Here is a 15,000-nt window from a genome sequence, read left to right as displayed (position 1 = left end):
CTTCTCTCCTCAGATGTGCATTCAATTTCACTAAATATGAATACGATTCAAAAAATCTATCTATCAACTATCGAAATGAAGCAGAACTTTTTCACCCTGTTAATGTCCGCAGGTTGTAATCGCCATATGGCTAGTGTGGACTCCACGCCCAGTACACCATACTGGACAGAAATACCTTCTTTCTCCCAGATTGCATGTCCCCGGCGTTCTATAATCCACTCTGCAGCACTCTTTTCCATGCAAATCGATAGCGAGAATAGGGAAGAGAGGCATCCTGGACAGCTGAAATCCTTGACTTTCTGAGAGCTGAAATCAGAACAGTTTCCTGCAGCAGCCAACCCATGGTGTTCGGAAGTGGGACTTTTTTTTAACGTGTGCTCGTATTTGTGCGCCTGTGTGCAATCCGTCCCGCTTGAGCCCTGTGGAAACTAGACCAAACAATGCCAATTTACCCGATCAAGACGAACACTCTATACCGCTAAAATCACACAATCTATTCAGTAGAAGCTTTGGCAGACGGAGCGGGAAATTTCGTCAATACCACAATCCACAATAACAAAAACATAAATATATACACTGCTGGCTCGTAGCAGATGATCCAAACGCCACGGGCAATCTTTTTTTCATGAAGGCAGGTAAGGCATGTCGACTCGGAGGAGTCTATTACGAAATTATCTGTATGCGTTCCAGCACTATGAAACATAGGCTAGGTCTAATTAATTACTCATTTTTTGACCTATGAAGAAGCCATCCTTTGGACGAGCAAGTACATTTTTTTGTATTCTTACAGATTAAGACAGATGCCTTCAAATATGTAACCAGGAGGCTAAAGGGCGGGCCGCTCATGGGTTTCCCGGTCACCCCTTCTTTACCTCTTTGCTTGTTCGTATCTTTATATTCAGAACACAGACTTTGGTTAATCTTCAGAGAGTCTCTAAGAATTTAGAAAAGGGCGGTCGAAATATGAAGGGGTTAGCACTTTTGAGACACAAACTACATATGAACGGGTCTTGAAGGTTAGGTGTCAAAATAAATATATAGGTAGGGATGATTTATTACTTCAGAGGTGATTGTTTTCTCTTCGCTTCCTACAATTTAATTTCATAGCAGCCAAACTAGCATTATAATGAACAAGCATTTGTACAGAGTAGGCCAAAATAGTTGCGAAAGCGCCCACACACAACTTAAAAGAACATTAGAGGAACCTCAAGGAAGCATTTATTGTCGCTCTGAAATGAATTGATCGCGCCTTTCACACGCATTCAAGTTACTTATAATATATAGCCTACCAGTTTGACGTCAGAAAACAGAATCGAAAATATACATATTAAGAGCTAGGATATTGCTGTTATTACCGTATATGCTTGACTTGTTTCTCGCTTGATTTACAGTACAACTTGTTCGAAATTCTTTACTATCAGAATACATCATGTACCTATTATTTAAGATCCATCATATATAGCCTACACTTTTTGAGCCCAACGAAAGACTGATAACGTTTATAAATGTGGAAAATTGGACTTTGAGGTGATTTTGTGAGACGGAGATTTATCATCCAGACGTGGGCTAGGAAGATGTAATTACATATTACACTGCATCAGATCACCCAGGCCGCAAGCTTCCTGGGCAGTTATCTTAAAGTGTTCTTAGCAATCGGTGCTTCTCACAAATTTACATACTGTCTAAATTCCCACCCTCTCATTATCCATAATTTTAAAGATTTTTAAGATTTTACTGTTCTTCTGGGTTTGTTTATTTGCTCATTCATCCTCTATTCGCAAAAATGCGATTTTTATTTTAAATAAAACTCTATTTCTGTTGCCCCCAGAAAAATGAAAATAGGCTAGTGGTTTGTACGTTTTGTACGTTGTAGAATTCAAAATTACTCACAAGGCCCTAAGTAGATACAGTTACATTTATCTTGTAATAAATCGTTGCCAATAAAATAACTAACAGTCTTTTACATGTGCCAGTTGATGATATATGTGTATTATCATGTGTGGCTAATTCCCAATAATGTGTAGGCTATATTTATATCATGGCCATCATTATAACTATTTCATAAACAGTTATAACAGGTGTAGATGCATTTATGAATTACATATGGAAGATTTTGCACGTAACCGTTAATATAAAGTCCACCCTTAACTGAATCAATGTTGTTCACTGACATATAAAAAACATCGTGTCAGTTTATGTAACGGCTCCAGATTATTGGTATTTTTATTCTCTGTCCCTCCATCTGTTTTCCATTTAGGTTCCGCCTGTGAATCTAACAATTAGGGTGTATGAATTTAATGTTTTGTCTACTTTAATAGGCTTTACCTTATTATATTTTGTGAAGTTGGCATTTTGAGGCCCCCGGATCAGAGGGCAATTTGAAACAATGTTCTTCTGCTTTGGTTGGCCTTTTTGCTGTGTATCGCTGTTAAAAATTAGCTCTCTGGACCTGCTCTAATTAAAAATTAACTCTACTCTCGAAGTGCCTGAAGAAGGAAGTCTAAGACATGAGCATGAGAGATCAAAGCCCTGCACTGTACCGATGGTGAATTGATCCAAGAAAAACAATCTGAGAAAGCAAGATTCCTCTGATTTCTCTACCTCACTTCCAATCTATTTAAAATACCAGGACCGCCAGGGAGCAGGTGGTCACCCGCTAATGCAACCACCGTGCTATTTGTTCAAAAAAATTCAGTGCCACTGTGACCTATTACAGCCCAGTGCATTTTTCTCGTTTACCAGCATATAGCTACTCGTACTTTTGTGAGTAATATTCATAATTCTGGTCATATTTACCGCGGCAATTTTGGGAATATGAAATTATAATTTTGATACTTGTGACGATATCCAAATTGCAGGTTTAGTCATGCGCATGGCAGCGGTTATGCCCAAGTGGCGAGTTTTATTGTAATCCAGAGCGATCTTTAGTTGAAGAACGGTTTGCGTGGGTGTAAACCAGCCCCGTGCTCCATATTCTTCAGGGAGAACAGCTGAACCCGCGTTATCACTGCAGACTTGTAGTCAGAGACCGCGCATCTCTCCTTCTCTTCCCCAGAACTCCCGTAGTGTTGTAGCTCGTCATCCGCAAAATTAGATTGAAAAGACATAACCAGACTTTGCATTCAGAAACAAATGTTGTATTTGCCCTCCCGTTCCGTCAGGATACCACTCCTTTGATCTTGTTTCGATTTAACCCAGTGGAATTCAGCGATGAAGCCTGATAGAAGCATACCTTCGAAGGGATTAGCAGCAACTATAGACAATTAGGCATTTTGGGTGGTGCCTGAAGGAAAAAGGAAAAATGGCGAGAGAGCGAACATGTTCAGAAAACCTAGAAACTTTTTCCCTTTTTTTGAGAACTCATCTCATGAGGAAAGTGCTTCATTTCAGAATTGGCTTTAAAATGAGCGAAGGCTGACGTATGTGGGTCACGTGAGCGCATTATTCGTGCATTATTTTGGCATTTGGATGGAAAGGGCCTTGTCGTCTCGCGGCTGTGTTTCACCCAGTCACAAACTCCGCTATTAACAACTGGCTGGTAATAACACAACAAATGGGATGAGGTCGGGGTTTCTTACACCGCTGACCAAAGAAGATCCTTTGCGATTTATTTGAACGCCTGGGAAAACAGGGCCGGGATGAATTCAGATAAATACAATATATATGGAGCGAATGAAAAAATACTTTCGTTGATTGATCATTAATCTGGTGAGTTATTACTCTTCAACACAAAGGTCATTCGGAAAACAGAAAACCAATCTGTCAAATGAAAACACAGCCACATCGCATACCTTCCCTGCTTATTAACCTACTTAAATTGTATTCCCAGTTTTTTTAAGATGAGTGTTTTTGAGAATATTCGGCGAAACAATGAGACGATATTTGTTGTGTATGGCTGCATAGAATATGTGTGAGATCTATGTCTGAAGCTGAGAGATAACGGAGAACTTTACAATAAAGTTTGGAGCTTTTCAAATTAAAAACCATCGTTGATTTGTTTATTTTGGTTGCTTGATATATGGTTGCTTATTTTGGATGAAAACGAAATGCTTAACCAATAAATTATATTACTCGTATCCCTTTTACAATTTTGGGATATGTGCATTAGGTATGAGCCTGTTGTTGTAACCCTTGTAAAATGAACGAACCTCTTGTTTTATATAGCCTATTATTTCGACGTTTCTAAAATGATGTGTACATCATTGATGCATCGTTGATGTAAATGATGCATCATTTTAGTTTTATTTGCCACCCAATTCATATTGGTTGCTTTTAAATGTCTGAAATCGGTTGTTTCTTTTCGTGTAAAACTCACTGATCAGCTCCTCTGCATAAAGCTGCCCCTCCCTTTGTTCTTTACCGTTGCAAGCTCAGGGATGTAGTATAGCCTCACTTTATAGGTAACTTATTTAATCCCGTTCAGCTTCAAGTCTTTTGCTTGCAATCGGTGCAGACAATCAGATGAGGGGCTCAAGAATGAAACCTACCGGCAATAAACTGTGGTCGATGTGGATGGAGGCGAGCCAAATCAGTGTGTGAGTGTGTGGAGGCAATAAATAACTTTATAGCGCTATAGGCCGCAAAGCCAGGGAGGTCAGGGAATCCTCCGTTTGATTTATGTGTTTGGGTAGCTGTCAGGAATCGGACTAGCGAGTGTGTTGAACGTTTTATTTTACTTTAATTTGAACCACACTGCAAACTACTACGTCCATTTGATTTTATTCTTAATCGTTCTCACATGTTATATATCTTAAATAACTGTCAGATGGCAGCAATTCAAAACTTATAGAACACTCTTCTCCTAATCGTTCTAAAATATGCATGGGTCCGTTTTGGTGTATTATTATTATTATTATTATTATTATTATTAGTGGTAATACTAGTGAAATATCTGATGTCTTTTTTTATTATAACATCAACATAAGAAACATATCGAACACATGTTATGTTTTCCTTTTGATCGCGTCCTGAAATTACGGTACTGTTCAATCAAATATTTATTGTCAATATGAGTGCACTAATAATTATACTTTTTAAAAGGTATAATGACCAGTGAAGCTGGAGACAGCAGTAATTAATATTTCCTGAAATGATAATTTCTCAAATATTCCACAAACACTTGCATACATCATGATCAACACTTTATAGAAAACAAGATTAATAAATAAAAACAAGCTTATTTTTATTATCAATGGCATTTAAATAAATATTTTTCATACAGATAAAGAAAATAGTAATTTAACAACATTTGTAAAAAAAATGTAATTCAATGGCAAACTGTTTAAATGACAATACGTGGCTATATTCTATAATCGACACATTGGAAGTGCGGTGACAAAGTAAAATAACTTTCAACTTGATGACCTTCATTATTAAAATTTCTGTGAATAATTTAGGTTAACGGCGTCAGTTACTTAAGACTCTCGCAGTATTTGTTTTTCGATTTTCAGCTTAGCTTGTGTGCACTATACTTTGAAATTTCAGCCACCCCGTTGATAGCAAATTTCCTCTTTTTTCTTTCTAGTCCCGTCATCCCATCAAGACGCCTTACTCTTGTATAAAATATTTCGGTGAAACAGGACAAAATAGCGGTAAGTGATTTTTTTTTTTTTTTTTTTAATTTTGTGGAAAATAATTGCAAAATATAATGCAAATATATGGGAACTTAGATTGTGTGATTATAATCATAATTAAATCGCTTGTTTTTATGTAACACGTATTGACATCACTTATACATGTGCCCGTGGAACAAAACATATAACCAACTCCGTGGTTTATAATATGACTGGGATGTTACTCTATCTATTTCAAGTATCAGCAAATGGACATAGGTCCCATAGCAAACTTCTATTAATTTGCAGCTGACCTCTTAACTATTTTCAATAGTCTTTCCTTTTCCTGCGTGCATGCAGAAAAGGAACAGTTATAATCTTCCTAAGTGTCTAGCTGATTGTTTTTTCTGTTGTTAAATTGTAACTGATGTTCAAATTTGATCTGTAAAATAAATGACTTCGTCTAAAAGATCACAGTGCACATTAGGTCTATATTTGCAGCAGTACATGTGCTTTCAGTACATATAGGCACGCAGATACGCACTCTCTCTCTCTCTCTCTCACACACACACACACACACACACACAAATACCACCACCTCCACGAACTCAAATAACCAATGTATTTTTAAATGTAAGTATACAGCAATATCCACAAGCACCTGTACAGTTAAGAAAAACAGTTCTTTTGTTTAAAGAACCTGACGTTGTATTATCCGAACCCTGGAGTGAGGTAGTACATTATTAGTCTGTTTCATATTCCACCCTGAAAGAGGTTCTTCTCAATTTCTTTTCCCGACAGACCCAAAACAAAAACATAAAAACCAAGTCCTGACACCAAAATCAATTTGGACGATAGGCTGAAATCCCCTTCTTTAGTCTTCCAGTAAGAAACAGCAATGTGCTTCTTTCATCCAAATCCAATGTGTGGCAATGACACAGCTCTTGCCATTAGCCCACATTTTTAGGTTTGCCGACGGTTCCTTCAAATACTATATTTTCCTTGGAAACAAAGCTATTATGTATTTTGTGATTAGTGCGTTTTTTCTTTTGCTACACTAAAGCCACTGTTGCAAAATCACGCACAATGCTGTAAAGAAAAAATCTGCAAACACCTACATTTTTCTCTCCTGTCCTCCTCCTACGCCGTTGGAGATCCTTTCTATTCAAGTACCCAACACGAAATGCATCTTTTTAAAGTTGCTGTTTACAGCTGCTATGTGCAGTAAAGTCATAAATCTTGCGTAGCCATAAACGACAGGGGTAGTGTCCTGAATAATAAAGAGAGAGAGAGGGCGAGAGAGCTCGGGATAAGCAGTGGAGAGGAAAAAATCTTGAAACACCTATGTTTTTCTTCCATTTCCTTCGTTCCTTGCATGCCTTAATTTCCTTGTCTGTTATGAAATGTTGATGTACCGTCCCTGTCCCTTGGGTGTCAGGATTCCACGCACGATAAACCCCATTTTTAATATGCAGTCGCTTTTTACAAGTTTTTAAGGCGTCTTTGCCACTGAAATATCCCTAGCTGTTAAATACTTCAGTTTATTTCTCTTTTTGTCCCGTGTTTTTACACCCCTCCCAAGTTTTAGCAGCCCGCTTATTGTCTTTTCTTCAAACTTTTTTTTCTTTATCCGCGCATTAATTTTCAAACGAGTTGTGTGTGTGTGTGTGTCGGGGGGGCGGGGGGGCGGGGGAGGATTAACAATACTGATATTGCGTTATTTTTGCCACGAGCCGTGAGGGGGAAATACGCTATCAGTAATGCATTGCACACTGGAGAGGGAAACTTCAGGCTTTGCCTCCCTCTACAAAACAATATTAGCATAGATTGACACCTAACCGTGAAACACGTGAATCAAAAGGCACTGGCTTGCCGTCACCATCGTAGGCCTCTGTCCACCACGTCTGCAATTAGCATAATTTTTCACTAGTGACGCTGTGTTTGATGGGGATTAACACTCCTGCCCGGCGCTTCAAACAGCCCCGTCATTTTAACATAACGCAAAGGCCTTGTATTGACATCATAATAGAAAGCCATCGGAAAAGGAAAAAACTGAAATAAAATTGGGGAAATTTCACGAAGAGCTGAAGCGGATTATGTTGTTAAGATTTACGCCATGAAAGAAGGGGGGAAAAATCTGAGGCTATTGTTATCAGCAAGCAGGGCGTACCAGTCGACAGGGCAGCCAGAATCTTACTGCCTGTCCATTCGCAGCCCCGAGCTTTCCTCAGATCTTTGATGCTACAACATCTCGCCTTTACAAACGGAGGGAATCTATAAGGGAATATCCGGATCTTGGCTCAAGGCGGCCGTTCTTATATTCTTCACGAATTTTAAAAGAGCGGAGAACTATTGCTTATTGAAGCTGGATGAGAAACAATATTATGCCTACCCGTGCTTTCCTCGTCAGAGGCTAAGGTAAGCTGGACTGAAATAGGCTATCAGTTTGTGAATGGCGGAGAATATGTCCCAGTGATTTATGACCATATGACTCCAATCGCGGTTCAAGAAGAGTTCACAATGCTTTAAGCTTCCTTCCACTGCGCTACTCCTTTCTTTTTTCTTTGACTTTTTATCCGACAGATTTTCATTCTGAATTTATCTGCAGAGAAACTCTGGTAATCGTTTTTTGGAATATTTTGAAGTTTTGGCTCGCTTTATATTTACCAAGATGCACGTTCATATGGGTTTGAACTGGAGCTTTCTCTGTATATATTATCAAAATGATTTTTTGTCCAGCAGGCTGTTACTTCCCGTTTTACTTTTTGTACGTAACATTTTTAATTTGTCAGTACATGATTGAAATTAGATACACATACGTGGGTCTTTAGCATGCTTCATTTAGTGAACACGCCATACTAAATTAATAATTTTCATTATGCTTATTTAGCCTAGCGATTCAATCTATGCAATTCTTCAGCAATGTAGCCTAACTTGTTTTCGTACTTAAATGATGTACGGTTCTTCGTTTAAATAGAAACTAAGCAACTCGGTCAACATCAGCACATACACCTATAATGTTGTTGTTTACATGACATTAAGTGCATGAGCTGTTGTTGACGGAGTTGTTGCCTTCTGGTTATGTTAGCTCTAGATCTGTTTTAAAAGCCAGGGAAGTTTGTTATTGTGTTACAGTAACAAGCAGGCCAAGGAAGCCTGTGCCTGGTTAATTGCTACATGATATAATTTAATATGTATTATCCCTGCTGCGATTTTTTCAAACAATTCCTTGGAGTAAATAATTAGGATTCCGACCGCCTACAGGAAAGATAAATGAGCGACATTTGTGACGCGTTGTGAGTTTATACTCAAAATCTGTAGGTTCCTTTTAAAGAGATACATAAAATTAACTTTAATGTGCACCGTAATGGTTAATAATTTTTATTTTCCTGACGTACAATACTTAGCAATTTCCTTGGTTTGTGTTTTTTGACTGGGCCAATTAAATAATATATTCATTCAGTAACTTGCTATGGCATAATGTATTGCTGTTGTTTTTTTTTTGGTCTCTCAATATTGATTTAGTCTCATGAGAAGATGTGTTCAGACCTGGTTATACACATTTACAAGACGGCCTTAAATTTTTCCTTCACTATGAAGTATGTTTGACTTACCAGGGATCCTGGAGTTATGTCGTTTCGTTAACGTGACCTTCTTTAAATGATTTATTGAGTGTTGATGCATTGAAATACTTCGTAGTTTTAACGTTTCATTCATTAGCAAGAATGCGCCGCAAGAATATTTGTATTTCGACACATTTGGTAGGCCTACTTTAAGCTATTTGACAAGTTATCAAAAACGGTAATAGTAGATAGACGACAGTGAACACGTTGTACAGAACAAAGCCACGGCACAATTCTTTAAATGTTTTAATTCATTAAAACAATTCTCTATCTCTTTATTTTGTTGTTGTCATGCATGATTCTCCGTAGACCAAATACTAAACATTTTCATGGGGTACATCACAGACAGAGGACCAATACTAATAATTGTAAGAAGAGACGGTAGAAAATTTGAGAAAAATGTTTTTTTATTTATTATATAGTTTTAGCTATAATGCTCCCTTTCCGTGTGAAGCAGGGAGTCGCAGCTGTTTAGACTTATCTATCCCATAGGACCATAGTGCCAATTTAAAACTTCATGTTCGCACCCAGCTTGTGTGTGTATTCAGACATCCCATGTGCATGGGCATGTTTTAGAGGTGTCTTGTACCCTGGCCTCCAAAACACCCGGCCCACCACCTAGCGAGGAAACCTCTATCTTCTGAAGGGTAGCTTCTTTGGCCGAATGACCCTCATGCATCAAATCGCACGGACGCATTTTAGACGTGCTCCATTATTCCGTACTTCTTAAACGAAACCTAGAAGTAAAGTTCCGAACACAGGGAGCCGTGGCTAAAGTGCTGTATTTTCTGGTTTGTAATGTTTCCCAAAAACACTGTTCTGTAACCGGAGAAATGGCTCACTACCCCCACAAAGTATTCCCTCTTTGATGCAGCTCAAGAATCCTGGAGTATTTAGCCCTATTATAACTGCCTTGCTATAACTGTTCGTTATTATCTCCGTTGAAGCTTTATTGTTTGGTATGCTTTGTATTATATCTTTGTGTTGAACGTATTTTTGTTCGAATGTAGGGATATAAGTAACTAACAATAACAACATCTGTATATTAGTATTATTCTGCGGCCCATAACTGTCTGTAAATATATAGCCTATATATGTGTAACATTCTTTAAATTTAGGACAATGTCTCATAATAAATGTTAATATATAATACCTGGCGTTTATGTGCTTTTTCTCTTTTAAAAATATGTAGATAACGTGAGCGACCTTGAGTACATTAACCTATCACCCATAGTACAATTAGAAGCCACAATAAACGCTCGTCGGGAATTAAATGCAAAATCTTATGTTTATCATTACATAACATTGTTTGAAAACGTGAAATTATTACTGCACAAAAGAAAGAGCAATTTGGTGGTAAACCGACCAATACAAGCAAGCGGTGTACGATATCACACGATGATATAAGTCAATAATACAATGTAATGCAAAATTATTTAATAGTTGAATAATAAGATATCGGCAACAGCAGTGAGTGTGTGTGTGTGTGTGTGTGTGTGAGAGAGAGAGAGAGAGAGAGAGAGAGAGAGAGGTGGGGGTGGATTCAGGGCTGCGTGTTCTGACAGCATCTGCACGTTGAGTTTTTAGAAAGCGCTATTCATGTCATTGGGCTTTTCAGTAGCTAAGATGGATTTATGGCTGCGCCTCTTATTATGTGATTCTTATAACCTTTCAGGTCAGCGTCCAAGAGGCCGTTGGAAAGAGTCACGTGACCTCTGGTGCCAATGTTCTTCCAGAAGGTCGTCAGGACCCTGGTAGCCGGTGAAACTATTTTCGGAAATGCAGAAAACGACCTATTACGACAACTCTACGCTTTTTGGAGGTTACTCATACCAAGGCACCAACGGGTTTGGCTATGATGTACCACAACCGGCCTACCAGTCTTCCGCACACCTGGAGAACGACTACCAGAGGTCCGCGTGTTCACTACAGTCCGTTGGAAACGGCACCCAGCAGCAATCAGCAAAAACGAAGGAGCTCAATGGGAGCTGTATGCGCACCAGTCTGCCGCCTGAACACCACCAAGCCCCCCCAGTTTCTCCTCCCCAGAATCCCTCAAACAGTACTAACAGCAATTCAGCGCAACATTCGAGCAGCAGCGGCGGCGGCGGCACAGTGAAAACAGCTTCCACCAAGACGTCCAGTCTTCCCCCTAACCCTACTCTCACCAAACAGATATTTCCGTGGATGAAAGAATCAAGGCAGAACTCGAAACAGAAAAACAGCTCGCCAAGCACAAGCACAGCTAATGGTGTGTGCTCCCCCAGTGTTTTTTATTTATTTATTTTTAACCCACAATCTCCTAAAGCTCTTTCTAAAATAAAATAACTGTATAATTTCTATTTGAGAATATTAAGAACATTACACATCTGCAATCTCAATACCAAAACACACATACACGATAATAACTGGACTGACCATTTCTTTTTATGCAACCACAACGAGCATAGACACTGTTGCGAATTATTTCAAAATAACTGACGCTCACTAAAATGTATTAATTTGCTCTTGCATCCAACTGTAGGAAAAGTAGGGAGGTCTAACTCAATTAATATGACGGGAGACTAGGATGGTGAACTGTTTATGAACGTGCCATTCGACTTAGAATTGTCTAATATTTTGTCGTTTTGTCCGAATAGTCACACACAGTCTGATATCTCCAATGTTTCGATAACACATTTTAATTAAATTTATGCATTAGAGACATTTTCAAATTTTGCGTACATATGCGGAAAGAAAACTAGAAACGCAAAACCTTTTGTTTTTGACTGAACGTCAAGTGTGCGTATTTAACAAGACTAATAAACTTGTTATGTAAGATAGCATACAGATTACAAAGTCTGTTATGAAGGCTTGATTGTACTCATTAAAATCAATTAATGTTGATACGATGACTCTAAGTGTGCTTATGTACAGCTCTGGCAATGGGCTTGATGCAATTTACATATACCGGGTCAGTGTCGGAGCTCAGTTCTCTTAATAAATGCCAAAGCTATGAAATGGTGAAGACTAATATAAAGGGGTTAAGGTTCTATGCCTTCTCTGGTTTATTAAGAAACGGTGCATTCAATTTCTGAATGTAGTAATTATGCTTTATTTCATTTTCACCCAGCGGAGAGCTGCAGCGGCGAGAAAAGCCCCCCGGGTTCTGCGGCATCCAAAAGAGCGCGAACAGCATACACGAGTGCGCAGCTGGTGGAGCTAGAGAAGGAGTTCCACTTCAATCGTTACCTGTGCAGGCCTCGACGCGTGGAGATGGCCAACTTGCTCAACCTAAGTGAACGACAGATCAAAATTTGGTTCCAGAACCGGAGAATGAAGTACAAAAAAGATCAAAAGTTAAAGGGAATGGGTTCCCCCTCGGGTGGACCCTCACCCACTGGAAGTCCTCCCCTTCCGATGCAGTCATCAGCTGGTTTTATGAACTCCATGCATCCAATGACTGGAAACTATGACGCCCCATCTCCGCCATCTTTTAATAAGCCTCATCAAAACGCCTATTCCATGTCAACAGCCTACTCAAACCCCATGAAAACCTGCCCCGCGCAACAGAAGTATGCCAACACGGCACCAGAATATGACCCTCATGGTCTACAGGGTAATGGTGGTAGCTATGGAACTCCCAATATCCAAAGTAGCCCCGTATATGTTGGAGGGAACTATGTGGATTCCATGCCCACTTCGGGTCCGTCTCTGTACGGCCTTAATCACCTGCCACACCACCAGTCTAATAGCATGGACTACAATGGTGCTGCACAGATGCCAACCAGCCAACATCACGGACCATGTGACCCTCACCCGACATACACAGATCTGTCAGTGCACCATCCTACTCAGGGTAGAATCCAGGAAGCGCCCAAATTAACACATCTGTAGCAGGTTTGGAAATTAAATGAAACTAATACATGGGGCGCTGCAATGGGACTAAAAAAAATAATCCAGTGGTTTCTTGTCGCTTTTTAAAATGTATATTTTGATGCTGCAGTACGATTGTTACAAGCGTGACATCCTTATTTACATTAACTTTTCTTAATTTCTTACGAAAGTCCACCCTTAATTTACGACTGGAAAACGTGCGTATAGTGTAGAATTTACCTTTGTGTTGTCCATCCATTCTAAGATTATTTGAAAATAGAATACATTGAATTTAGCCTCTGCATAATTTCACAGCATGTGCAACAACTTCAGAGAATATTCATACTGAAAATAGCCCAGAATACTACGATATAATGTGAAAAACATTCATCTTGCCACAAGACAACCACTGGATTATTGTATTTTACCTTCCTTGTTCATAGTACCTCTTTACTTAAACCCATCACCTTAACTAACCTAACTGTCACTTGATAATTTAACTCATTTCAGCAACCATACGAATGGTGAGATGGCACGTGTTCTTACATTTCAGAGCGCCTTTCCTTCCCAATTTAGACAGTGGGATTGGTATATGCGCAAAACAATAACGTATAAAAATTGGGAAGTATTCGTAAAATATTTTTGTCTTAAGCACAATGTGTAAAACCTGAAAACTTGGATTAGCCGTCACCCCACTGCCCCCTGCTTTGAAGCTCCTTATTTCGATCTGTTCACATGGCAATATTAATGTTAAAGCCCGTATCTTCTCTTTTCTGGACTTGACGTGAAAACAGGGTATATTTGAACAAAATGTATGTCCGAGAAATTAAGCTGAAGTGACAAGGTATAGAAATTCACTAATGTTTTTTTTCCTCTGGACATCATTGTTGCACTTAAGAGTTTACATTTTAATGGGTTCAAATATTTTGAAACGGAAGACCTCCAATCAGCTCAATCCTGGGCGCCTTCCTGTATGCGTGTTCAATTGAACATTCATCCATAAATACATATATATATATATATATATGCATATATATATTTATTTGTTATAGCCAATATTTTTTTCTTTTTTGGTATTATTTATCTTCCCCAATATTATGTATTTATATCAAAATGTACTTTTTTAGTATTTACCTGTTATAAAAGACGTGTTCTTGTCATTGTAATCAAATTTAATTTAGTTATTGTATTCTAGATATTAGTAGTTTTATGTTGCCCTTGTACATAAATAATGTATTGAGTTACATGGGAGGCATGAGGATGGGATCAGACTGACTGTTACTGCATAGTCGAGAATTAGGTAAACCCCTTTTTGAGAATCTTTGTTCTTCGTAGTTACTTTTTTCCTTGCTAAGAGTTGTCTGTTGAACAATTCTTTAATAAAAATACTGGTATTCAGTTTCATCTTATTTTCTGAGCGTCAAAGACGTACCCATGTCTTTTCACATGCCCCTATAAACTGTCACACATTGATGTTTTCACAAGAAAAGCCCATAGCAACATTGTCAAAAACTCACAACCACATATATACTGGTTTTCTACATCGCGCAGTAAACATACACGCGGAACTTTTTTCATGTGAGCATGAGCTTTGTTTCCCCTACTGGCAATATCTTAAGTCAAGAAAGATCCAGGGACTTGAGTGACTCTTTACAGACGTATATGGGTCACGTGGTCGGAGGCCACCGCAAGCTCCAGGCCTGCCAGGAAAACAAAGAAAACATGGATTTGATACAGATTTGTTAAGAAAGAACAGAATATTTTAACGCTTTTAATTCAAAAGTTGTAATATAGGCGCACAATGTTACATGTGTCAGAAAGAATGCTATTAGTGAATAAAATCTGACATCTTCGTTTAAAACATATTTTTAATATTGGTATTGTTGTAAATACTATTTAGGACATTTTAGCAGGTATAGGTTTCCAATAAAATTATCACTGCATTTATCTGCACAATATCCCTTAATGTA

General features: G+C 38.6%; 1 protein-coding gene across 5 annotated transcripts in view; it reads left to right on the top strand.

Moving 5' to 3' along the window:
• LOC135247675 (homeobox protein Hox-B3a-like) overlaps positions 1–14,439 on the top strand; it is a 53,247-nt gene extending 38,808 nt beyond the window's left edge. For 2 of the 5 annotated variants that reach the window (XM_064321412.1, XM_064321415.1), the window contains exons 2-4: positions 5,525–5,591; positions 10,851–11,426; positions 12,288–14,439. In XM_064321412.1, the coding sequence (XP_064177482.1) occupies positions 10,955–11,426; positions 12,288–13,051 (1,236 nt within the window). In that variant the 5' untranslated portion in view covers positions 5,525–5,591; positions 10,851–10,954 and the 3' untranslated portion in view covers positions 13,052–14,439. Of the gene's footprint in view, positions 1–2,792; positions 3,709–5,524; positions 5,592–7,323; positions 7,971–10,850; positions 11,427–12,287 lie in introns of those variants that run through there. The other 3 variants (XM_064321413.1, XM_064321417.1, XM_064321416.1) reach the window with 3 other exon arrangements.
• Positions 14,440–15,000: the final 561 nt, after the last annotated feature.

Source organism: Anguilla rostrata, chromosome 2 (genome assembly GCF_018555375.3).
Source record: "Anguilla rostrata isolate EN2019 chromosome 2, ASM1855537v3, whole genome shotgun sequence".
Taxonomy (NCBI): domain Eukaryota; kingdom Metazoa; phylum Chordata; class Actinopteri; order Anguilliformes; family Anguillidae; genus Anguilla; species Anguilla rostrata.
This window is presented reverse-complemented; position numbering and strand designations above follow the sequence as displayed.